This window comes from Rhinolophus hipposideros, assembly GCF_964194185.1.
Source record: "Rhinolophus hipposideros genome assembly, chromosome: 21".
Classification (NCBI taxonomy): domain Eukaryota; kingdom Metazoa; phylum Chordata; class Mammalia; order Chiroptera; family Rhinolophidae; genus Rhinolophus; species Rhinolophus hipposideros.
In genome coordinates, this window is record NC_138067.1 from 34,528,634 (window position 1) to 34,554,037 (window position 25,404).

The window sequence follows — 25,404 nt, forward strand, 5'->3', positions numbered from 1 at the left end:
CCGTGTGGGGACGTTTTTAGAAAATGAAGATCTGTAATGAATGTGCTTGAAACATGGGTAAGTACAAAAGATTATTTAAAAGGGGCTAGAACTGCCAGAACGGCAGGAAGGAAAAAGCCCTACCTTCCTGGAAGTGGGACTTCCTGCTGGATAATTTCCTGAGGGTGGGTGCCTTAAGAACCTCTGCTGTCACTGCCCTGTCCCCACTGGGGAACAGAAAAGAGCTGTCGCTGTGTGCCTGGAATGTCTGCTCGCATGACGCCGGGGACCAGAGCCACCCTGGGATATTGTACCGTGTTTCCCCGAAAATAAGACCTAGCCAGACAATAAGCTCTAAAGCATCTTTTGGAGCAAAAATTAATACAAGACCTGGCCTTATTTTACTATAAGACTGGGTCTATAATATAATACAATATAATGTAATGTAATGTAATATATAATACCCGGTCTTATGTAACAGTAAATTAAGACCGGGTCTTATATTAATTTTTGCTCCAAAAGGCACGTTAGAGCTGATTGTCCGGCTAGGTCTTACTTTTTCCCCTTACTCGGGGAAACAGGGTATCTGGACGCTGCCCTCTTATCCCACACAGGGCGATGCTGTTCGCCGAGAAGGAGCCAGGGCTCTGCTTACCTCCCGATGGGCCTCGCTGGAGATTCTATTGGTGTAGCGCAAAACTTCCAGCTCCATGTCCGTCTTGAACACCCGGCTTCAGGGAGGAGAAAAACAAAGCAGCGAGTTAGTAACTTCCAGCAGGAGCTGGCTGGCCGCCTCCAGGGAGACCCCAGGTCCACCACACCTGCACAGCCTGGGAAGGAGCACAGGGCCAGGTTGTGCCCAGCCAGGCTGCTGACGGACTGCGTGGGCATGGGGATGGCGACAGGGTGGGCCACCAAGCCCCAGGCGTGAAAACTGCACTAAGCACTGCCCATCCTGATTTAAAGCCAGTCTCTGGAGTGCAGGCTATTTCCAGTTATAAGACCTGGGTATCTGGAAGTCACTGTGGGTGGTGGTAGCAGGTCAGATTCTGCAGCCAGACACACACCCTGCATAACTGAGACTCAGTTTCCTCATCTATAAAATCGCGACAAAATCAACATGGTGAGGCTGTTGGACTTGAATCTTAAGTATGCTGCCTCCTAGGGCTCTCTGCCCAGTTGGTTGGAGAGGTTTCCCATTTCCTCTGAACCCCCACCCACCTATACCCAGGAATGCCTGAGGGCCCCTGCCTGAGACAGGGGTGGGGGCGGGAACAGTGGGCTGGGTGGTGCAGCCAGTTCCAGCCTGAGTGCAGGAATGAAGTGGAAATAGCCGGTCTGCAGAAAGAAGCAGGAGGCAGGAGCAGACAAGAAAGAAACAGCAATAAGAGTGGGGTTTATGTGGGGCCAGAGGTGCAACCAAGAGACCCTGCTGACCTTTAGGGACCACTGCACTTCCTGCAACAAGACTCCAGGGGGTCCTGGGGTCCTCACAATCAACTCATGTTAATTTGCCCAAATTTGGTTAGGTTTCTGGTTTTCACAATCAATATCATCCCCAAGTAAGTCTCACATAGAGAAGCTAAATATTCATTTTCTATCTCTACCATTTCAAACAAGCAACTCCTGGTCACAGCCACGTCCAGTCATTCAGAGCACAGAGTCCTCGGCCACCCTTCATGGCCCGCTCTGCATCCTTACTAAAGGTGACCCATCTCTTCACCAAAGCTCCTACACGGCCCCTCTCCCTCTCTCAAAGGGAACATACTCAAGTGCTCTCAAGATCGACAAAGACAGAGTGTCTGACGATGGCTGACCAGCGTCTGCCCCTCCACCCAGGGCAGTTCTCACCCAGCCACTGTGCGTCCTCTGAAGCCTGACCACCCTAAGCGGCCTCAGGGGAGGCAGGCGGTTGTCAGGGAAGCCGCCTCCACCTCTATCAGAGGCAGCAAAGCCTGGGGACTTCACAGAAGCAGCCTGAGCCACTGGCTCTCACCATCTCTATGATGCCATTCAGCTGGGACAGCCAGCAATTTGTCACCAGGAAGTGAGGAAGCCTCTTGCAGCCCAGTGATGCCCTCTTAAGACTGTAAAACCTTCTGGGGAATGTGGAAAAGGCAAACCCCCGAGCCCACTAAGACTTCTTCCAAATGAACATGTTTTCTTTCTTGAGGGGCAGACGCTGCAGCCTAACCGTTCGTTATCACCATAAAGGTGCCTCTGAATCTGCATCAGGGCATGGAGAGCAGCCTCCCACCCCCCAGGAAAGCTCGTTTCTGTGCCCAGGAAGGTGAGGGTGCAGAGCCAAGGGCGGGACTCAGCTGAGCAGCTCAGGCTTCTGAGTTCCAGTCCCGACCCCCCCCCCCCCTCCGCAGGATAACCAAGCGGGCCCTGGTGCTTCATTCCCCACTGCCGCCTGTTCCTCGCTTCTCAAATTCAGTGACGACCAGTGACCACACAGGTGGGAACAGGCCCAGGCTGTTTGCCTCTGGTCTTCTGCCTGTCTATTCAGCTTAGCTCCCTGTTCCATCCTTCCAGCCACCATTCTGGTCAATACTCTAGACCCCAAGCCCATCTATCCACACAGGCTTAGCCAAATGAGGGTCAAACCAGAGCCTGTGCCCATGCGTGAGTGCTTCAGGGGTTGTGCGGGGGTCCTGCGCTGGGTGGATGGCACAGCAGCTCCCACTCAGCAGCCCCACAGCCTCCACCCCACCCCATCTCTGCCAGGAGTTGTGGGGAGGGGGTCATGCAGGAGGCCTACCCTCAACTTTCTGCACCTTCCTAAGCTCTTTTCCCTCCCTTCTCAGCAGATGAATGAACCCATCTCCTCCTTCTTGGAGAACACAGAAGCCAGCAGGTGGGGGCACTCTCACCTCTTCTCCAAACTCCCAAGACTTGCCCTCCCCCTCGTGCTCTCCTCCATACCCCCTCCAAGGGAAGGGGTGCCCTTTTCCTGATGAGGCTCAGCCCTCCCCAACACACACCTGGGCTCAGCTCAGATGGAGCCCCAGCCTCCTCCATTCACCTGGTCCCTGTTAATGGAAGCTCCACGAGCACTCACCTACCTCTCCCTCCTCTAGCCAAGTTGTAGCCCCCACTACCCAGCCATAGTTCTAGAAAGGAAACCAAGACAGCCCTTGGCTTGAGAGAGAGCACCTTTTATGTTTTACTCCAAACCAATTCCCCATCTACTCTGTTCCCTTCCCTTCTCCTCTTACCCCTTCCACGCCCATCGCTCTGCCAGCTGCCCTCTCACCAAAATGTGAGAAATAATGACACCAGCTGCCAAATCCAGAGGCATCAGGTGACCTCCCGAGGAAGAGGAGCCCTGCCTCCTCTGGCGCTGCCTCCTGCTTCCCCTCCTTGGTCCCCCTGCCTGGCCCTCCCCTCCCAGCCCTTCAGCCCCATCTCTGGCACAGGCCTCCCATCTGTACTTCTACCTGTAGGTCCCCCAGGCACCTCCAGCTCAGCAGGACGGAAACTCCGACCCATCCACATACCCCCATCTCACACTACAGCTCTGCCACCCCTCTGCTGCTTAAAACATAAGCAGGACATCATCCAAGACACCTCCCTCTGGTCTGTCCATTGCTCCCACAACCAACTGATGACCAAGGACTGTGAATCCACCTCCACGACCTCTCTCAGACCGTCCATTTCTCTCCACCCAGACCCCACTCCCTCCAGCCTGGACAACCTCTCCTGCCTCTTCTGGTCTCCAAGCCTTCAGGCCTGTCTGCTCCCTGATAGTGCAGGGGACCTTCAGGAAGTGCACACCGGACCTTGCTTTTCCTTGCTTAAAACCTTCAGTGGCCTCTAGATGTCCTTGGGATGAAGTTAAAACTACAAGGTGACTCCCAAGGCTTTCCAGGCCCCACCTGACTCACCCCACAGTGGACTCCTTTGCCTGGAACTTGCTAGTGCCCTTTCATTCTCCACCTCTCCCCGCCCCCAAACCAGGCTGAATCCCCTCTCTGTTTCCTGGGCAGTCTATGGCAATCCTCGGTAAGCTATCCCTCTTGTAGTCTTTTTCACTGAAGTCTCCTCCCAGGTAGGGGCCCTGGAGGGCAGGGTGTCAGGGCCAGAACAGTGCCTGGCCCAAAGCAGACACGTAGCAACTGCAGGTTAGAAACAGCACCTGGGCACTGCACCTAAGCCGGAAAGACGTCACTTCCAACAAGGAGAGATAGTGGCCTCATTTTGAAATGAAAAGATAGCCTCCTCCGCTGACCTCGGGGGGTTCACAGGTCAGTGTAGGACGTTGCTCAGCTTGGCATGGCCTGGGCAGGACAGGGGCACAGCCTCCACAGGCCCAGCAGCCCAGACTCCCTTCACCACTGCCTGGCCCCCAGCCACTGACAGCCCTAGGATTTGACCCAGTAGGAGCCCACCTCCCAGGCTCTCCATTCGGCCTCCTGCCTGCAGCCTGAGCGCCCTCATTCTGGAGATGAGCTGGGGAAAGCACACAAGCAGCTCAAGGACAAAGCGAGTTGGAGCCCAAACCATGCTCTCTTCCCTTCAGAGATGATAAGCATGTTTAGCCATCGGGGACCACAGTCCTGTTTTTCTTTTCCAATTTCACTTTGGGGACGATGACAAACTAGGCCTCTAACTGATTTACTCAAGACTTCTCGTCACATGAAAAAAAAAAAATCAAATCGAACCAGGGCAAGTTATCCCACAAAGGCAGTCTCCGGAGACACTGGCCCTGCCGAGCACCGGACTGGCCCAATGTAATCCAGGCTGTAAAGGCCCTGAAAATAGACGTCTGCTGTGTGTCCGCTTACCCAATTATCCATAGGGTGCTCTGGGCCTCGAGTCTGGCCCAGACGCCAGGCATGCCAGCCTGGCCCACTTATCTCCATGACATAAGCACCAGAAATTTTAAAGATTACTGTAGCAAATAATAAGACTTTCCGCATGCTGCACGCTTTCTCCCCATCTTCAGGAAAAATTCACTGCCCTGAATCTGATGAGCCTATTTCCATTATTCCTGAGCACAAAAAAAGGCAGGGAAAAGGGGATTCGGCCATGGTCCCACCTCTGCGGGTCCAATGGCCTCTGGAGCAACAGATGCTTAGTGTCAAACTCAGCTCAGCCTTATCTGGCCCAATGATGTGTGTGTGTGGGGGGGAGGGTTAGAACTGTGATCTGCAAAGTTTCTATTCCCAGGAGAGGATGAAAGCCACCTCCTCCATGAAGCATCAGGGGACAAAAGCCCAGGAGAGGACACTTAAGGCATCTGGGCAGAGGACAGTTCAGGCTCTTCCACCAGGAAAAGGGGGTGCCTGGTGTGTGTGGGAGATGGAGCACGCAGGGTCGCCAGCTCCTGGCTGTGCTGGTGAGCACACACCAAGGAGGGGACTGCTCAAGTAGAAAGGCAGCACCAAGGGCATGGGAGGGGGTGGGGGGAAAGCTCAGAGTCCCCTGCTGGAAGCCTGAAATGACAAAAGCTGGACTAGGCTGAGATTCATTTGTGCAATTTTTTCCCCCCTTAAATATTCACAGGTCACGAAACTGCCTCTGGCCATTAAATGCAGGATGAAGACATCAATTAACTGAGGTCTGAATGTTCCACTGATGAAAACAGTAGCAAGATAGGATGAAGTTATTTCTAAAATCAGTCTCTCAGCATCAGAGTGCCATAGCGTTAAACAAAACCCACTTCAAAGGACAGGAATTCCATCTCTCCTGGAGATGATTATATGGAGGACAGTTCTGTGGGAGAGGCGGGTGGGAATTCAATACCACAGGACCCTCATGGCCATTCCTTCCACCCCCGTGACCCAGCGATGCAAAGGGTAAAATCCCAGAATAGTAGCCAGGACAGAAAGGAACGAGCTGGTTGGAATTACATCTCCTCAGGAGGCTTAATCAGTAAGTCCTCTCAGAGAAACCAGAGCCATGAAGACACGATAGCTTAGCTCAGTTGTGAGCTGATTGTGCCTGAGACCTGACTAGGGCCAGGACAACATGGGCCACATGCAGGAGGGGTGTGGGGGTTCCATCGCTGGGCCCTGGACCAGGGTCCGATGCTTCCACATCCGTCTCCTGCCTTCAGAGAAGTCAAGTTCTCTGCTTAGGATCCCACTTCCCACTTGGTGTTCTCGTTACCTTAGGGTTAAAGGCCTATTTGTTGGGAGACAAAGACAGCAGCCCTACTGGAATACTTTTCGCATACACACCAAGAATCTAGGCCATCATCTATGTCCCTTTTCTAATTTGGGACATATACAAGGACATAGGGTCCCAGTGTGCTTCTGCCTCTGAATCATCCACACGTCACCACCTCCGGAGCACAGAAAGGCCGGGCAGTAGAAATTGAGATGTTACCCCACTGCTTGATGAATACAGGCAGGACCCCTTCGCCCCATGTAATTAACAATTCTAAAACCAGTGTATGACTCAATTTCACACAGTCTCACTTAAAACCCAAGAAAGCGCACGGCAATTGCTGACATGCTTGCTCTCCTGCAACGCTTCCAGAGGTACTTAACTAAATTCGGAGGCACCGAGCTATTAGACAGTACAAAAGCATCTCATTTTATTTCCCGCCCTACCTTCGGATCAATTTAATCATCTAGAGAACAGGAAAGTAAAACCACAGCCTAAATTATGGAAGTGAGACGCCCGCTCTTACTAAGTTTCAACTTTTGACCTCCACATTCAAACTGCAATACCCAGCACAAGAAGAGAAATTATCAGTTATGATCTCATGTTTGTGGGGAAGAGTATGATTATAGAGGAATTTACAGGAAATCAAAAAAGGCACTGCTTTAGAGAATGGAAAACAATAAAGCAGTCACCGAGAGGAAATGAATGACACCCAAACAAAAATGAGAAATGAAGCTAGGAGGGTGCTGGGAGAAGCTGTTCACTGCCTCCCAATCAGACAGGCTCCGAGAGGAATCCCAAACCCCCAGCTCAGTTGCTCACCAGGAGCTGGACTGCATGTGGGTGGCAGAAGGCCTACGTGGTGCTGGTGGAGCTTAGCTGCACAGCCCCTGGCCCCCACCCCACCCCACCCTGGCCTCAAGCAAGATCTATTCTGGGGGCTCTGAGCAACCCTACATGTCTAGTGGCCAAGAGTGAATTGAGAGAAAGGCTGACACTCAGGCAGCCCCCGGGCCTCTCCAGGGTGCCCCTCAGAACTACAAGGGGCAGTATAAGATCCTGGAACCATTGTCAGCCCGGATTCAGTTCCTGGCTTTTTCTTGGGCAAATCATCCCACTGGGCCACAGTTTCCTCATATGTAGCATGGGAATAATCAGAGCACTTTCCTTATAACAAATTAAAGACTTCTTTAAATAAGGAGACATGTATAAAATGTTTAGCACAATACCCTGCACGCAGGAAGTCTCAAAAGGTAACAGCCATTATTATTCAGATGTGTTAACACTTATGCTCTTACTCAATTCTTCAGCCATCCATCAAGGGAGACAACTACTTTGTACGAGAGGAAACTGAGAGAGGCTCGGTACTATAGATTGAAAATTAGTCCCCCTCCAAAATTCAGATTTTGAAATCTAACCTCCAATGTGTTGGTATTTGAAGGTGGGATCTCTGGGAGGTGATTAGGTCATGAGGGCTGAGCCCTCATGGATGGGATTCGTGTCCTTATAAAAGAGACCCCAAAAAGTTCCCTGCCCCGTCTGCCACGTGAGGACAGAGAGGAGATGGTCGTCTGTGATCCAGGAAGTAGGTCCTCACCAGCCACTGAATCTGTCGGTGCCTTCATCTTGGACTTCCCAGCCTCCAGAACTGTGAGAATAACATTCTGTTGTTTATAAGCTGCCTGGTCTGTGGCAAATTGTGAGGGCAGCCCGAATGGTCTAGGACACTCAGTGACTCTTCACGTCCACTCTGTGAGTTAGGTTATTACCACAACTCCATTTTACAGATGGAGAAGCTGAGGCTCAGATAAGTTAAGTGACTTCCCGAGGGGGTAGGCTGGGGTTAGAATTTGAATTTGCCCAAAAGGTTTTCCCATTACCCCAGGCAGCTTCTCTCCATGGAGCCTGGAGACAGACAGTGGTAAAACCATTAGGTAAAACCATTAGACCTTAGGATCAGAATACAGTGGCCCAAAGATGCATCAGTGATTCATAATTTAAGGTCATAGAAAGACCCTTGTCCCCTATACATGAGAGACCTCCCACGAATCCACCCAGAATCCTTCCTTCAGTGACTTGAGGAGGCCAGTGAGCGTGACTGTCATGGCTCTCACCGAGAATGACTGTCGTCACTACCGATGCCAGCACCCACACTATTAAAACACACCCCTGAGGCAGTTAGGACAATGTGACATTTCTGAAATAGTTCGACTGCCATCAAATGCCAAATAAGTCCTTTCTGCTGCTGGCTTTAATAAAGTTGGGAAGTATTCTTATGAACACAGAATCTACTTCCAAGCCTTGAAGAAATGTCACCAGAATTAAAGTGTGCTTGTTCCAAAGTGACCAACTAACGACTTATCCCTTAGGAGATGCTGGCGCATACAACTTAGCCATCATCTCCCAGGAACCTGACAGTAAGTGGCCATGAGGGAATGTCACAGGCGGGGAGTTAAGTGGACACAGGCCTATTCCTGAGTATCCAGGATTTATTCTTCTGCCAATGAAGGCTATCGATGGGCCAGGCATTGGTTACGTTATAAAAACAAGAGCCAGCCGTGAACTTGAAGTATATAGGCCCCACCCTCACAGAGTGTGTGGCTGTGATGGGCGCTGGGCCAGGGCTGCTGATAGAGGTAGGCTGACCGGCCTGCCCTCCAGCTCCCACAAGGGTCAATACCGATGGCTTATCGACAGCCCTCAAATCTTCAACTCTAGTCCAGCCTCTCTCCCACTGGTACCTGCCTCAAACCCAACACACCCCAAACAAGTTCCTGATCTGCAACAGTACCTGCCTCTCCCAGCATCCCTATCTCGATGACACACCACCCAAATTCTCAGGACAAAAACCCAGAGTCACGTTCAACTCCACTCTTCACTCAGCTGTCACAGCAGGTTCCTCCCAGCAGCATTCCCCTTGACTGACGCCTTACCTCTCAACTCTGTCATACCACCACCACCCCCATCACCTAGATCCTGCAACAGCCTCCTCACTGGCAACTTGTTCCCACTCTCGCCCTACAACTGAGTCTCTAGTCTGTGGCCAAAATGATTTTTTAGAATGCAAACCTGATCCTACCATTCTCCTACTTAAATCGTTCAAAGGTTTCCCATGGTTCCAATTTGTCTCAAAACAAAGTCTAAGTTGACACCATGGCCAACCCAGCCCCTGCCCAACTTTCCCACCATGCTCAGGAGCCATTTTCCTAGGGTATATAGCTCTATAATGGCCACACGAGGCCATTACCCTTTCTCTTATCTCCAACCTTTGAACAACGATCCCTCGGACTGGATCATTCTCTCCTTCTCCCCCACTCTGCACTTCCCCCAACCTCTACAGCCGACTCCTACTCATCCTTTAGGTTAGTGTGTTCCCAAGCTCCAAGACTAGGTGAACAAGCTCTTCTAACTAGACAGGGAAATGTGACCACGTGGCCTTAGGATCAGACACGAGGAGTCCACACACCTCCCAATCAGGAGATGACGTGGCAAAGGCCCTGCTTCACCTCTATCCCACATTCAGAGTAAGTACAACCATGTAACAAATAAAAACCTTTATGGTGCTAGCAAAGAGCAACTCGATGGCTTGAGAAGAAAACCGGTGGCATGTCAGAGTAGGAGGGCCACTTCCAGGGTCCAGAGAGACGATGCCCCACCTGAGAAAGTTTGTCCTGCTGTGACCTACCAGAAACCAGTTATGCTGCAGGTAGGGGCTGCGGGCATCACCAAGGGAAGAAAGTAGGCAACAGGATTCCAACTACTGAAGGCAGGCGCATGACATGAGGAAAACATGTTTACCTTTCTGGTATTAGGATTATGCATGATATTTATTTTTACTCTTTTCATTATCTATAGTACTTTAACTGAGCTACATAAGGGTAGCTTATTTATAGTAGGAGCTTTAAAAGACTGAAAATAGAGGAAAAGAGAAATGTAATTGACATTCAAGTGACTCACGCCCTTTCGATAAAACAAACCAAACAAAAAACAAAAAATCAAAGTAAACAGAAGAGTCTGAGAGAAGAGGTTTTAGGGACTGGCGTATGTGATGGGCTTCTGAGACGAAGTAGTCAGGAACAGCAGGATCTCTCACCTTCCCGAGCTGAGCACAATGAATAGCCAACATATAAGTACAGGCTGTACTTACCATTCCACTATCTCTGGATGAAGAATGGTGTTGTTGACATTGAACCTATAGCGGGAAAACAAAGCAAGCCCGTTAGTTCAATGGTCAATCATCCACCAGCAAGTAGAACCTCATTCAAGATATAGACACCATGACCAAGAGGGGACCCCAAACTTTAATTTTGTGACTTCCTGCTCACTTCCTTCAGCAGACCTGGCAGTCCAGGCCACGTCCTCCAAGTGAATCTTGAATGTACCGTTTCCCCGAAAATAAGAGTTAGCCGGACCATCAGCTCTAATGCATCTTTTGGAGCAAAAATTAATATAAGACCTGGTCTTATTTTACTATAACATAAGACCACATATAATATAATACAGTAAAATATAATATAATATAATATAATATAATATAATATAATACCAGGTCTTATATTAATTTTTGCTCCAAAAGACGCATTAGAACTGATGGTTCAGCTAGGTCTTATTTTCCGGGAGACACAGTAGCAAGAAAAATGCAATTCATCACATATGGGGAATCCTCAATAAGACTGATGGCTGAGGTCTAATCAGAAACTATAGAGGCCAGAAGGCAGTGGAATGACATATTCAAAGTGCTAAAAGAAAATTTGTAAACCAAGATTCTATACATATCCAGCAAAGCTATGCTTCAAAAATGAAGCAGAAATTAAAAGTCTCAGATAAACAAACAGACAAAAGATAATTAATTGTTAGAAGACCTATCCTACAAGAAATAGTAAAGGAAAACCTTCAAACTGTAATGACAGGACACTAGAGAGTAATTTAAATCAACATGAGGAAAAAAGGCAAATTATATGAGCAAGCATACAGTGTAAATGTATTTTTTGTTTATAACTATTTTTTTCTCCTAACTTAAAAGACAACTGCATAAAGCAATAATTGGAAATCTTTGTGTTGATAAGCACAAAGTGTATAAAGATGTGATCTGCATGCAATAAGAACACAAAGGAGGGGAGAAATGGAGCTATACAGGAGCAAAGTTTTTGTATACTACTCAAATTAAGTTGACATTAATGCAAACTGGATTGTTATTTATAAGTTTAAGAGGTCACTTGTAATCCCCTGGGTAAAAACTAAGAAAATAACTATAACACACAGAAAAGGAGATGAGAAAGGAATCAAAACCATACACTACAAAAAAATCAATTAAATACAAAAGAAGGTATCAACGGAGAAACTGAGGAACAAAAATGACATACGACATATAGAAACAAATAACAAAATGGTAGGAGGAAGTCCTTCCTTATCAGTAATTACTTTAGATATAAGTGGATTAGATTCTCCAATTAAAAGGTAGGAATTGACAGAATGTATAAAAAAATGTGATCCAACTGTATGCTCTCAAGAGACATGCTTTAGATTCAAAGGCACAAACAGGTTGAAAGTGAAAGGATGGGAACAGATATACAGACGGTCCCCAACTTACAATGTTTTGACTTATGATTTTTCGACTTTACAATGGTGTGAAAGCAATACACACTAGAAGCAATACACAGTAGAAGCTGTACTTCTAATTTTTATATTTTCCCAAGCTAGAGATATGCGGTATGATACTCTCTCGTGATGCTGGGCATTGGGAGGGAGCTGCAGCTCTCAGTAAGCCATACAATCACGAGGGTAAACCACCCACACTCTATAGTGTACTGTGTTGACAGTGTTTTTCTTGTGTATTGTATTTGTGGTTTCGCATCCCACCATGTCTATAAAACACCCATCTATGTCTCCTGCTTCTGGTGAAAAGTAGAAGAGGAAGGCAATTACTGTAGGCTAATGTAAGTGTTCTGAGCACATTTAGGGTAGGCTAAGCTAAGCTATGATGTTCAGTACGTTAGATGTATTAAACGCATTTTTGACATAAAACATTTTCAATGTACGATGGGTTTATTGGGATATAACTCCACTGTGAGTCAAGAAGCATCTGTATCATGCAAACAGAAACCAAAAGAAAGCTGGAATACCTCTACTAATACCAGACAAAATAAGCCTTAAGACAAAAAGTTTTACTCAGGACAAAAAAGGGCATTTTATGTTGAAAAAAGGTCAATCCATGAAGTTGATGTAATAATTATAAACTTGTATGCACCTATCAACACAGCCCCAAGATACATGAGTCAAATACTGACAGAATTGAAGGGCAAATGGGCAATTCAACAACAACAGTTGGAGACTTCGCTACTACACTTTCAGTAATGGATACAACAATTAGATAGAAGATCAACAATTAGATGAAAGGAAAGAGAAGATTCGAACACTACAAACCAACTAGACCTAACAGACTCCGTCTAACGGCAGAATACTCATTTTCTCAACTGCAAGCAGAAGGAATAAATAAGAAGGATTAGAGTTGAAATACGTAAAATAGAGAATAGGAAAATAATAGAGAAAACCAATGAAATCAAAGTTTGGTTCTTTGAAAAGATCAACAAAACTAGCAAAGTCTTAGCTAGAATGACCAAGACACAAAGAGAAGGCTTAAATTGCTGAAATCAGGAATCAAAGATGGGATATTACTACGGATTTAACAGAAACCAAAAGGAAACCAATAAGGGAATATGATGAACAATTGTATAATAATAAATTATATGACCAAGATGAAAAGGACAAATTCCTAAAGGTACAAACTACCAAGACTGACACAAGAAATAAAAAATAGACCTAGAACAAATAAAGAGATTGAATTAGTAATCAAAAACTTCTCACAAAGAAAAAGCCCAGGATCAAATGCTTTCACTAATTCTACCAAAAATTTAAACAAGAATTAACCAATCCTTCATAAATTCTTACAGAAACTAGAAGAGGAAGGAACACTTTCAACTCATTCTATGAGCTATTACCTTAATATCAAAATCAGGCAAAGACACACAAGAAAATTATATACAAAAATCCCATATAAACATAGACTCGCAAAATAATCTTCAACAAAATATTAGCAAACAGAATCCATCGACATATAAAAAGGATATACACCATAGCCAGTGGGATTTATCCCAAAAATATAAAAAAATATTCATACTTCAACATAACAAAATAATCAATGTGGGGCCAGCCTGGTGGCTCAGAGGTTAGAGCTCCGTGCTCCTAATGCCAAGGCTTCCGGTTCGATTCCCACATGGGCCAGTGGGCTCCCAACCACAAGGTTGCCAGTTTGATTCCTCGAGTCCCGCAAGGGATGGTGGGCAGCGCCCCTGCAACTAAGATTGAACATGGCACCTTGAGCTGAGCTGCCGCTGAGCTCCTGGATGGCTCAGTTGGCTGGAGCGCATCCTCTCAACCACAAGGTTGCCGGTTTGACTCCTGCAAGGGATGGTGGGCTGCGCCCCCTGCAACTAGCAACTGGCAACTGGACCTGGAGCTGAGCTGCGCCCTCCACAACTAAGACTGAAAGGAGAACAACTTGAAGCTGAATGGCGCCCTCCACAATTAAGACTGATACACTGTTCCCCAATAAAATCTTAAAAAAAAAAATCAATGTATACACCACACAGACGATGTAAAATCACACAGATGTAGAAAAAACATCTTGCAAAATCCAACACCTTTTCATGATAAAAACACTCAATGAACTGGGAAGAGAAAGGAAGTTCCTCAACCCGATAAAGGGTATCTACAAAATACCCACAGCTAACATTATACTGAATGGTCAGAGACTAAAAGCTTTTCCCTAAGATGAAGAACAAGGCAAGGATGTCTTCTCTTTCCACTTTTATTCAACGTTGTAGAAGATAGGAACACACAATTAACCAACCTGACTTAATTGACATACAGAGCACTACAGCCAACAACTGCAAAATACATGCTCTCTTCAAGTACACAAGAAACATTTATTTTTAAGATCACATGCTGGAAATCTTAACAAATTTCAAAGTGTTGAAATACAGAAAGTGTTCACTGATTATAGTAGAATTAAACTAGAAATCAGTAACAGAAGGGAAATTATAAAAACCCCACATTGTTTGGAAATTAAGCAATAGACTTCTAAATAGTCACTGTTCAAAGAAAAATTAATGGAATTAGAAAATAAAAACATGAAACACCATAACCATTGAAATGCAGCTAAAACAGTGCTTAGAGGAAAATTTAGAGCTCTAAATGTACTGAGTGGAAAAGAACATTGAAAACAGTGATCTAAGCTCCCCTCACAAAAATGTCCCTTTCTTCTTTCTCCAGAAGCTAGAGAGAACAAATACACCTAAAGAAATTAAAAGGTTAATAAAGAGCAGAAATCAATGAAATAAAAAGCAAACATACTCAGTTGGTTAGAGTGAGGTGCTCATAACACCAAGGTCACCAGTTCAATTCCCACATGGGCCAGGGAGCTGCACCCTCCACAACTAGAGTGAAAAAACCGATGACTTGGAGCTAATGGGACCTGGAGAAACACACTGTTCCTCAATATTCCCCAATAAAATCTACAAAGCCAAAAGTTGTTCTTTGATAAGATGAACATAATTGAAAAGGGGACCCCAGGAGACAAAAGGATCCGATCAGGGCAACACCTCTGACACCCTGTGTCATCTGACCCACAGCTCAAGCTATCAGTGAGACAGCTGGGGAAGTGCAATGTGGCCCAGCACAAAGGACAGGCCTCAGCAGAGAATCCTTGGCAAGTCTTCACCCCTCTACCTTCCGAGGCCTGCTCCATCTCAGGTCAGGGTATCACACACAGGGCATGCAGGCCTGTGACCACCCAGGGATTCTCTGTGGCCTCATTACTGGTGTTTGAAAACAACTCTATCTACTGTTGTAGTTGTGAGGATGGCACCCCAACTCCTGAGGACGATTAAGGACAGGAGAGAGAAGGGGGTCATGGGCAGGCCAAGAGGATTCCACATGGCCAAAGCTTCCGGATTCCTCACTACACAAATCAGACTACTTAATTCAAAGTCAACTGAAATGTGGAATCAAAGCCCTGCTTGTGAAATATCAAAGGGACCACAGGCAGCCAATGTGGTTCAGCGCGAAGAACAGAGCAGCAGATGACATAAATCAAGACGACAACACAGACTCTGCCTCCCATTTCGCCAAATGTCACTTTGACATTAGGAAAAGCAGTGGCCTATCTCCTCAACAGCCACACGCACCAGTCAAACTTCACTTTACAAAATGGACGTGCACTACACACACGCGCCCACACACCTATGAGCAGCAAAGTGACCCAGTGCACAGACACAGACACACAGACAACATGAGCATAAACACAACAGACCAGATAAACACACACAGAGGCCGCATACACTTAGAAAAAGAGGCTCGTGCAGACACACGCAGATGTGTGTACAACAGACAAACACTCAGATGACTCTTCACAGACACAGGCAGACACATACATACACACGGACTCAGGCACACACACTCAGAGACAGGCAGACACACCCAGACACACACGCACACACGTACGCACACAGGCATACACTTAGACTAACACACCAAGTTCCACACCCACATACACACACGTAGAGATACACACTCACACAAGCCCACATTCAGACACAAAAACACCCAGAGAAACATACTCAGATACACACAGAAAAGACATTTGTCACAGTGTTGACAGGGTTGAACTCAGGGCAATGAACTTTGGATAGTTCTTGCTTTTGTCACCGTGCTAGCTAGCATTTTCTATGATGAGCATACAATTGTGTAACAACAATCACAAACCCACCAGTGCCTGTGAGGTGGGGGGAGGGGCTGTCATGGAAGGAGAGGGTAATTCCTTGGTGGGTGGGTATTAGTGGGTATATAGTGGGCTGGGTGATGAACGGCCAGTAGCATGGGCCCAACCACCCCTGCGTCAGCCCCCAGCCTCCTCCCTGCAGTTTCTAACCCCAAGGAGGGAGGCAAGGCCTGCCTGGAGAGCAGGCCCTAGAAGGGAACCCCACTCCCTACCCCTCCTAGGAGCTAACGCGGGTTCTTGTCCCTTCAGGCTCCATCTCCTGTGGAGATTCCACGGGCCATAATTAGAAGTCCAATTCTAAATACTAACTTGATACACAAGGTAGTACCCCGAAGGCCAAGGTCCCCACAGCACAGACTGGCATTTTGCTGTAACTGTCAAGTTTTAATAATGTCCCTCTACTACCTGGGTTTTAAAATTCACATCTTGGAATATTAATATTCCTGTATTAATGACCCCTAAATTCAGCAATTTCATATTTAACTGCTTATTTAAATGGAATTAATCTCTAACCAATTCTCTTCAAATATGCAAGGTAATTTAAGTAAATGCCGAAAGATAAGAGGTACACTTATCCTGAATAACCAACTGATGTCAAATATCGACTATATTTCTCTGTCAGACAACGGCATGACACAGAGCCCTCTGTAACTCATCCCCCACCCCCCGGGTTCCTAGGCACACAGTCTGCCTGCTTTGGGAACTCTCATGCTAAGGAGGCACCCCCATTAAGCTATGCAAACTTGATGGATGAGCAAGCGTCGGTCGGCTCAGGCTACCTGAGCCTCCATAGACCACCTCTTTCCCTTCATAGTCAGCATCTCTCTCTCTCTCAGGAAAATCTGCTCCAACGTCCACCTCCTCAGATGCTAACAAAGATTTATCATGTCTGACTCTGCTCCCAGGCTGCACGAACCAACTGCTGCAGGCAGCCGTGGGGGTGCACAGCGCACAGGAAGAAGTCCTCCTGACTGCAGAGCGATGCTCTCCATCTCAGCTTCGCCTAGATGCAGCCCCAGACCAGCCTGGCCATGCCCTCACCAGGACCTGGCAATGAGTGCCTGACCCCATTCTCTAGAGCCCACAGACGGGCCTGCTCCTTCCACACCTTCTGTGAGCGCTGTCCCCGCTCCAATCTGGCCATCCATGGGAGCTGTGGCCTGGGCCAGAGCCGAAACTCAGCCTGAGACCTGGCAGACTGTCCCCACCTGATCTTGTCACCCCATCATACTCATACCTCTGGTTTCCCAGGAAGGACAAAAAACAAACCCCTTGAGCCCAGGGGGCTCAAGCCATGGGGCGACCCCAGTGTGTGTCTACCACCCCCACCTCACCTTTGCTTCCGGTTCTCTATCGTCCCCACCACTGCGAGACCTGGCCCACCCCTGCTGCAGGCAGCAGGTGGCCCAGCCCTGATCTGGGAAGGCGGAGGCAGGTCTGAGGTCTCCCAGGTCCAAATCCATAGCCCCATAAGACTGAGCCCAACTGTGACAGACCCAAGGCAGCCGAGCCTGAGAAGCCACACGGGGACCAGATTGGGTGAGAACCTCACCCAGCGGGACCAGGCAGAACCCGAGATCTGGCATGGGAGGACAAGCGAGGCCACTGTTCTGCCAAAAGCTGCCTCCTCTCCTTCTCCGCTCTCTGCAGCCCAAGGGGTAAAGGCAGCCTGAGATAACCCATCAGTACAAACCGAGAGGCCGAACCCGAACTTCTGCTAAAGCAGGTCAATCAAGGATCTAAGACGGGGGTTGATGGAGACGTGCAGAAGGGTCAAGCCCCAAAATCCCAGGAATAAGACACTTCATGAGGGCAGTGAGAAGCGACCCGTGATAGAAGCAGTTGAGCGCTGGAAAGTAGGACAACAGCAAGATTCATCTTGCTCAGGAAACAGGCTATTATTAGCCCCAGCCAACAGCTGGAGCCGGGAGGGCAGGCAGGTGAACTCAGTGGGGGAGCCTCACCGGCCCTTGAGGACAGAGGCCAGCAGGTGGCAGCGTCGAGGTGCTGGCAGATGGGGGGGATGGGAGGCAGGGGGCTGGGCTGCACCCAGACCGCAGGAAAGCAGACAGGACTCTCTGCAAGGAAGGCCCTGGCGGGCAGCTGGAGGCAGAGGCCGGGGCCAAGGTCAGTGCCCACGGCGTGTGGAGGGGGCGTGGATGCCACAGTGGGATGGGAGGCCCAGAGGGAGGCATGGGGACAAGCCTCACGGGGACAGGAGGGGAGGGAGTACCACAAGCAGGCCAGGGGACCCTAAAGCAGACAGATACACGGGAGGGTTCTCATGTGCAGTGTGGCAGCCAAGTCAGAAAACTCAGCCCCACACGACTGTGGGAATGAATCCCTCAGCTCAGCAGTGAGGGGTCTGGGGAGTACCCCAAAGTCAGCCTGCATGGGTTGGAGAGGGACCAGCCCAGTACCTGGGGAGAGTGTGCAAAGTCAGGGCAATCCTGCTTCTCTAAAAAGCCTCCCAAATGCCAACCAGGTGGGTGAGGGTATGGCCGGGCACAGGATCCTCTGGGCTCTTGGCAGGGGCCGCAGGGACTCAGGCACCAACAGTGGACAGAGGACGGGGTCAGCTTGTGCAAGGAGAGGTCGGGTTCACAGCGGCACTGCTCCCAAGGGGGTGGGGACGACAGTGATAAGGTCCCTGGGCCCCCACATTCACCTCCCTCTGGGAGCAGCCAACACGGCTCTGCTCTCAGGGGCCACACCCTGAGCTGTCCGCCAGGAACCATGCCTGTCGTACCACCCACCAGATCTGTTCCCGGGGTGCTGAGCCGGCATTCTCTGAAGCAGGGAGACGTCTGGAGCGGGCAGGCAAAGCCCCACAGCCGAGAAGCCCATCGCTCACTGACACCAGGGGCCTTGGAATCAGTGAGCCACAAGCCCTCCTGGCCCACAGCACAGACGGGGAGGCTGAAGCTCAGAGGGGCTACAGGACTCAGCGGGGTTTTACTGAGCACCAGCTCCGTGCCAGGCTCTGGGTGAGTGGCATCTCATGTTGTCCCAATGACATGCTCAAGCATGCTACATGTGGGGGAACCGAGGCTCAGGGCGATTTCTGCTAAGGTCACGGAGCCGTTCCGTGGTGGTGGGGGGAGGTGGGCAGGGTGCTGGAATACAAGTACCCGGCAGTGCTGGAGGGGATCAGGGGAGGGTCAGCCCAGGACAGGCAGCAGGGGGTTATGCCCTGCAAACACCCCCCCAAGGGCCTAGGGAAAGACAGCGGCTCCACAGCCAGCATTTCAACGAGCTGGGCTAATCACTGCCAGCATGAGAGGCATGGCCACTCTGGGGAAACTCCTGAGAGGATGCAGAGATTTGAGCAATGAAAAGAAGCCAACCTGATACCCACTCCCCCTACCACATCGCTCTTATCCGGGGGAAGTGATACATATGTATGAGCTTCTAATCCTTCCTAATCACCCCTCTACCACACAGACACACAAATTCCCCTGGCTCAGGCTCATACATAATTATAAGGCCTCAGTCCACCAAAGGACGACAGAGGACGCAGTGGCGCAGAATAAGAGTAGCGGGGGAGGGGCTGCACTCGAGGTACAGGAGCTGGCCGGGAACTGTCCAGCTCAGCAGCCTGGAGGCGCAGGGAGCCCCCACCCCAAGGTCTTATCTGCCCTAGCCTTAGGCCAGCAATGCAGACCCCACAGACACCCCCTACTCCACCTCACCCCCCGCAGGTAAAACAGCCCCAGCCCAGAGACAGCACCCTCCAGGGGCCCTGGCGCGAGGTGCTGGACTCCTTGTGCCCACCATCTGCCCTCCTGCTGGAGAGGTCGAGAGGGGGGAACAGGGTTTGGGGGCTCAGTCTAGTGCTCAACTGGGGAGTAATGGCAGGGAAGAGGGTCCCAATCTGGGGAGAGGGCAGCAAGCAACACGGGGGAGTTGTGAGCAGGGGTGGGGAGTCAGAGGAGAGGGCTGATACGAACAGAGACCACATTGCTCAGAGAAGGTCTCTGCAAACAGCTGCCTGGGCAGGGGCCGGCCTGTGTACACACGGTGGCCAAGGCTCCCTGAACACTCAGAGGGCCTGTACTTGCATTACAGAGCTCAAGAGAAGTGGCATCTGTGCCTTAAAGTCAGAGTCAAAGTGAAGTTAGGCAAATTATTTTTCTAAACATTTCCTCAAAATGCACCATCTAACCCCCTTTTAGCACTCTCTTGTGTGTATGTTTCCTGTCTAGTCTGTAGATGGGTAAAGGCCTGCTGGGGAAGATGTGAGCTGTGGAGGATGGAGAAAGGCAGTTCCCGGGGCCCCAGGACTCACTTGCTGATGCCCTCGAAGGAAGCCTCCCTGCAGACACTGCCGCTGTCCGTGTTGACGCCGCGCTGGAGAGAGAGAGGGAGTGTGAGGGCACAGAGACATCACACAGGGCCAAGTGGCATCTCCACAGCCTGCACTGGAAGGCCTGCGTCCTCCAGCGTGACCCAGGACCGGGCAAGCACCCACCCCAGCCAAGGGAAACCACCCCTCCCTGTCTTTTAGGTAATTCCAAGCTGGGTCCCAGCACAAGGGCAGGCCCTCCTTTTTCTGCAGCATCTTGAAAAGCAGAGAGAACAAGGTCTCCTCTGTCAGAGCACTTTGCAGACACCAGCTCAGACTGCTTCAGCACACGCGGCAGCTGGGCAAGAAGAGCTCAGACCTTGACCACCCCCTCCCACCACCTGCTCTCCCGGGCTGGCCCCATCTCATGGACACGTGTGCACACACACTCCCCACCAACTGTCCTAAAGAGCACTGTCAAACCCAGCCCTTCCAGAGATGCTGTTACGTTCTTCTCCTTGTCCTAACTGTAAGGAGAATCCAAGTGCAGCTTGGACAGAAGCAAAGACAAAACAAAAGATTCAAAGGAAAATGTGCCATCCCCAGAGAGGCAAGGCATGTAAAAACTATCCCTTCTTTCTCAGAAACTGCAGGGCGAGAGCTAATGGAATCCCACCCCATCCCACCCCCCAATAAACGCACTGGACCATCTGTGACCACAATCATCTAATACAACCTTCCTTCTTCTCAGCTCTCAGAACAGCATAGCAGGAAAAAGAGACCATATGAAGTGCTAACAAAAATAACCAAGAGAAACTATTTTGGTAAAAACTGATTACCAAAGGAGAGAAGAAGGGTCACTTTGGGAGGAAAGAAGGTTGCACATGCTTCATGTCTGAAGTTCTCCAGGTCGAAGAAGTATGAGAAAGCAGGCTTCCTGCCTGAGCCTTTTCACAGCCCGAGAGCGCCCACAGGCTGCGAGGGCACCTGGTCATCGTTCAGCCCCGCCCCGCCCAGGCCACGGCAGGCCCTCGGTTATTCAGTGCCCGGGGTTCAAAATATGACAGCCCAGCACCCTCACGGACAGACGGCAAGCGTGTGTTTTTAAAATTCTGCTAACATTGCAGGAGACACAGGGTGGAAGCAAATTGATATCGTACATCCACAAAGCCCATGAGCTCAGCCTGACACAAACACATCCTGCGGCCAGGTTTTAACCCTTGGAGTGGGTATGGTGTCTTCTCACAGTGGCTTCATGACGGGACACAGCACATACCAGGGAGTCCGGAAAATCGAGGATGTGGAGACGGGCGAATTAAGCCGTTCAGACTGAGATGGTGTCGCTACTTAGCGCCCTGAGGACCGTTTCTCTTGGTTTCTCAATCCTCCCCTACAACCCCAACTTCTGCAGGGGCGGGCAGCTCTCTAAAACCCCTTCCCATGTGCAAATACTGCCCGGTCCCTGGACACCTGCCACTTACCAAAGTGAGGAGGACAGCGGGGCTCTGTGCCATCAGGACACTGGCAATCTGAAAGGTCAGAAAGAAAAATCCACTTTAGAGCAACCACAGGAAGGTGGATGGAGATGATTTACCACCATTACTTAATAATGACAGCTCGCGTGTATTGAGCAGATCCTTACAACAGTGCTGTTGTCGTCCTCATCCTGCAGATGAGGAAACTGGGGCGCATAGAATATAAGGAACTTCTGAAAGCCACACAGCCAACAAGTGGCAGAGAGGGATTCAAACCTAAGCCAGGCAGTTCCCCATATGCGACCTTGCCTTAGGTCCCACAAGGATCCTGGGCTCCAAACGGCCAGATGTGCCCACCCTCCAAGGCCAGCGCTTCTGCTCATCTGCCTAGGCCCTCCTGAAAGACCTGTTCCGGCAACCTCTTAGGCACCGGGCCCACCAGGCTCCCTTCCTCCCTACACCCCCCCATTAATCTCCTAGACCATGGGGAGTTAGCAGCCCCAACAGCCGCCCCAGGCCCCCAGCCCACATCCCCGCTCTCCATCCTTCCACCGTGGCCCACTCAGGCCTCACATGCCTGCGTCCTGCTTGCTTCCTGCCCCAGCCCCGTGAATGAGCACACCAGGGAAGCTCATCTCTCCGTGCCTTCGCTCGGGCTCTTGCCTCTGGTTGCAACGCCTTCTCCCCACTTAGCCATTTCATCAGTTCGTACCCAGGATTGCAGCCCCTGACCACCCAGGCAGGTTCATTCACTCCGTCCTCCACTGTCCGACTGACGGTCATCATTCCAAGTGCTTCCTGTCACCTTCCATGATGGAGTCAGCCCCGGGTACCTCTAGTGCCTCCGGCCCAGCTGTCTCAGTCCAATGGTATTTCTGTCAGGCTCCATTTCGAGTAAAGTGCCCATCACACTGCATTAGCCACGCAGTGTGCACCCCTGGGATGCCAATCACCCTGGTGGGAGCGCCTTCCTCTCCTGCCCCCACCCCTCAGTTTGCTGTGCGTCTTGGCTACTGCAACCCCTCCTGTATTTGAGCTCCCCCCACCGTCCCGGGCAGAGAACTGTGTCTTCTCTGCAGCACTTGCCCCTCCCAACACCCCACTCTAAACTCTTCAGCACCCTGACCCAGGGCAAGCGTGAGGAGGCTCTGTTGTTTTTACAGCTTTATTGAGCTGTCACCGACATACTCTACACGGCACGTATTTAAAGTGCACGTTTTGATAGTTTTGACATATGTATATATGCTTTTTAATACCGAGAGGCTCCCAGAGAAAACCTGGAAGATACTGAAAACTATAAAACGATAAAATACACCTACAGTCCCATCCCCAGAGACCTTTTATCTCTGCACATAAAAACAGAGATCCGTAATGACATTTGGATCCTACAAAGTTACCCGCCTCACTTATTCCCTATCATTAAATATTCTTCAAACCCATGATTTTTCCCAGTCACTCCTGCTGGGGATGGTGAACCGTCTGATGAGCTTCTGATTATGGCCCGTGCCAGGCACTTCAGATGTCATCTCATTTAACCACCCATGACGCTGGTGCTGCCAACGTCCACACTTCACCACTGGGAAAGGCTTATGGGTTAGTTAGATCATCGACCCAGACTCACAGATAAAAAAAGAGCAAAGCCCAGAGTTGAACCTATGGCTGTATGATACTCTCTTAACAGATGTGGCATAATGTATTCATTCATTCCTCTGTGGGACACTTAAATTATTTGTGAGGATGAACTATTATAAATAATGCCCTGATGAACATCCTTGTCTATAAGCCTTTATTTCCTTCAGACAAATTCCTTACAAAATGTATTTCCTTTAAAAACCACCACCACCCAAATCTGACCCGGTGAAACTGCTAGGTGAAAGGCGTATGCTTTGTCCAGGTATCTAATGCTCAAGACCAGATGCCCTTCCAGGTGTAAACCAACCACCGCCGCACCAGAGGTGCCTGAGGCTCCATCTCCCTGGACCCCCTCAGTGCTTCAGTAACTGCTCCGACAACCACCGGCATTCCCTTGGCCTCTGTTACACAAATGATTGGCTTGGCTGAGACCCTGCCGTGTCCCAGGCCCTCCTGGAGAAGGGGGAGGCTCATTGAAAAGAACAAGAGCCATGTGGCGGAACTGGAGTGTTGTTAACGTTGGCGAAGGGTCTCCGTTCACCAGCACAGAACATTCCATCGATTATGGCAGCAGAACCCGAGAGCGAACGGGCACTAGGGGATTGTATGTGCTGCTGTCCTTAGGAGAGAGTTGCGGGATAACAAATGTGCAAGCTGATGGCTCTTCTCTTGGCAACGACTCAGGACGTGCTGCTTAGGAGTCATGGAAGAGAAAGCAGACGTCTCTGCCCACCTGAAGCGCAGGTGGATCACAGGATCCAGGCCCGACACGGAGCAGGCTGGGCGTCTGCTAGTCCTGGCAGGGCCGCGGCTTTTATTGACCACAACTGCTTGAGTGGGTCCTGGTTACCTCTGTGGCTGCCAAACCGCCCCCGCCTGGCAGCTCCATCTGCCTTTCCCTTTCCCCATGGAGACCCATTCGTGCTACACTCTCATCAACACAGCCTGATTCCATGCCTCCGATATTAAGGGGACATGACATGGCGATGTGTCGCCAGCTTAAAATGCAGCTCCGGCACACAGGACAGCGTGGCTCTGTCAGCACAGGGTCTCATTTCCATGGAGCGATTGTCACTGGGGACCTATCAGCTCTCACAGACCATTGCTGCATCGATTTCCCAGGCAGCCCAGCCTCCCTGGCAGGTCGAGGCGAACAGCACACGCAGATCTCATCAGAGCCCCATGGACAAGGACCCTCCCCTGGTGACAATCAGAGGCTTCCCATGGACACCTACACGCCCTCAGGCCTAGAATCCCCACTCTTCACGGGGATGAGCCGGAAAAGGAGGCCGGGCAATCCTCTGTTAAGAAGGCCTGCGCTGCGTCACGGAGCCGGGCTTCACCACGCAGGAACCTAAGCTTTTAAAAATGAACTGTTTTCCATGGCCGTCTGAAACAGGGGTGCACACTGGTGGCTGGCGGTGCATTTAAAAATTTGAGTTTGTTTCTAAAATGTAAACATCAGGAAAGATCACAAACAACATGGATTTGCAGCTACTCTTGAAAAATCGGGAGCATCTAGCAATCCCGGGCCAGCAGTCCCACACAGCAGCTGCCCCTTCTGCAATCCCACCACACACCCCACCTCCCCCGATGTCTCCCCACACTGAGGCTGAGAGGCAGGCAGCATCCATCACCAGGCTGCCACAATTGTTTCTCTTACATCCGTCCGGCCTGCATCCGAGCCAGGGGCCATGATGCCTGCCAACATCTGCCCAGTGCCATTAAGAAGAGCGAGGGCACACCACGCGCCCTCCACCGGGCCAGCTCTCATTCTGTTATGAATACCAGCCTTTGCACTGAGCCTTCACACCAAGGCCTCGAAGCACCTCTCGAGGTTCTCCTGAGAACCCCCTTTCTCCAGGGAACCACCACTCACTATACCGTCTCAATAATAACACCCAGGATCATCTGTGGGGAGGAAGAGAACTAGAGAGCCAGGGTTGCTACATCAGACACCTGCATTTTATTCCCGATATCAAGTGATCAGCCACGGCCTGGGAGGGGGGTTCCCTGTCTTCTCTCGGAGGAGACAAGTGTCAGCTGCTTCCCGTCTGTGATTTGTCACAGATGACCAA

The 25,404-nt window shown here is 50.0% G+C and overlaps 1 protein-coding gene across 1 annotated transcript in view; it reads right to left on the reverse strand.

The window, feature by feature from the left end:
• The window catches only part of PEPD (peptidase D), a 109,687-nt gene that overhangs the window by 64,882 nt on the left and 19,401 nt on the right, over window positions 1-25,404 (reverse strand). Inside the window, exons 5-8 of the mRNA XM_081030403.1 lie at window positions 21,701-21,748; window positions 20,223-20,284; window positions 10,244-10,288; window positions 635-710 (exon numbers count right to left, since the gene is read on the reverse strand). Of these exons, the coding sequence (XP_080886529.1) occupies window positions 635-710; window positions 10,244-10,288; window positions 20,223-20,284; window positions 21,701-21,748 (231 nt within the window). The remainder of the gene's footprint in view (window positions 1-634; window positions 711-10,243; window positions 10,289-20,222; window positions 20,285-21,700; window positions 21,749-25,404) is intronic.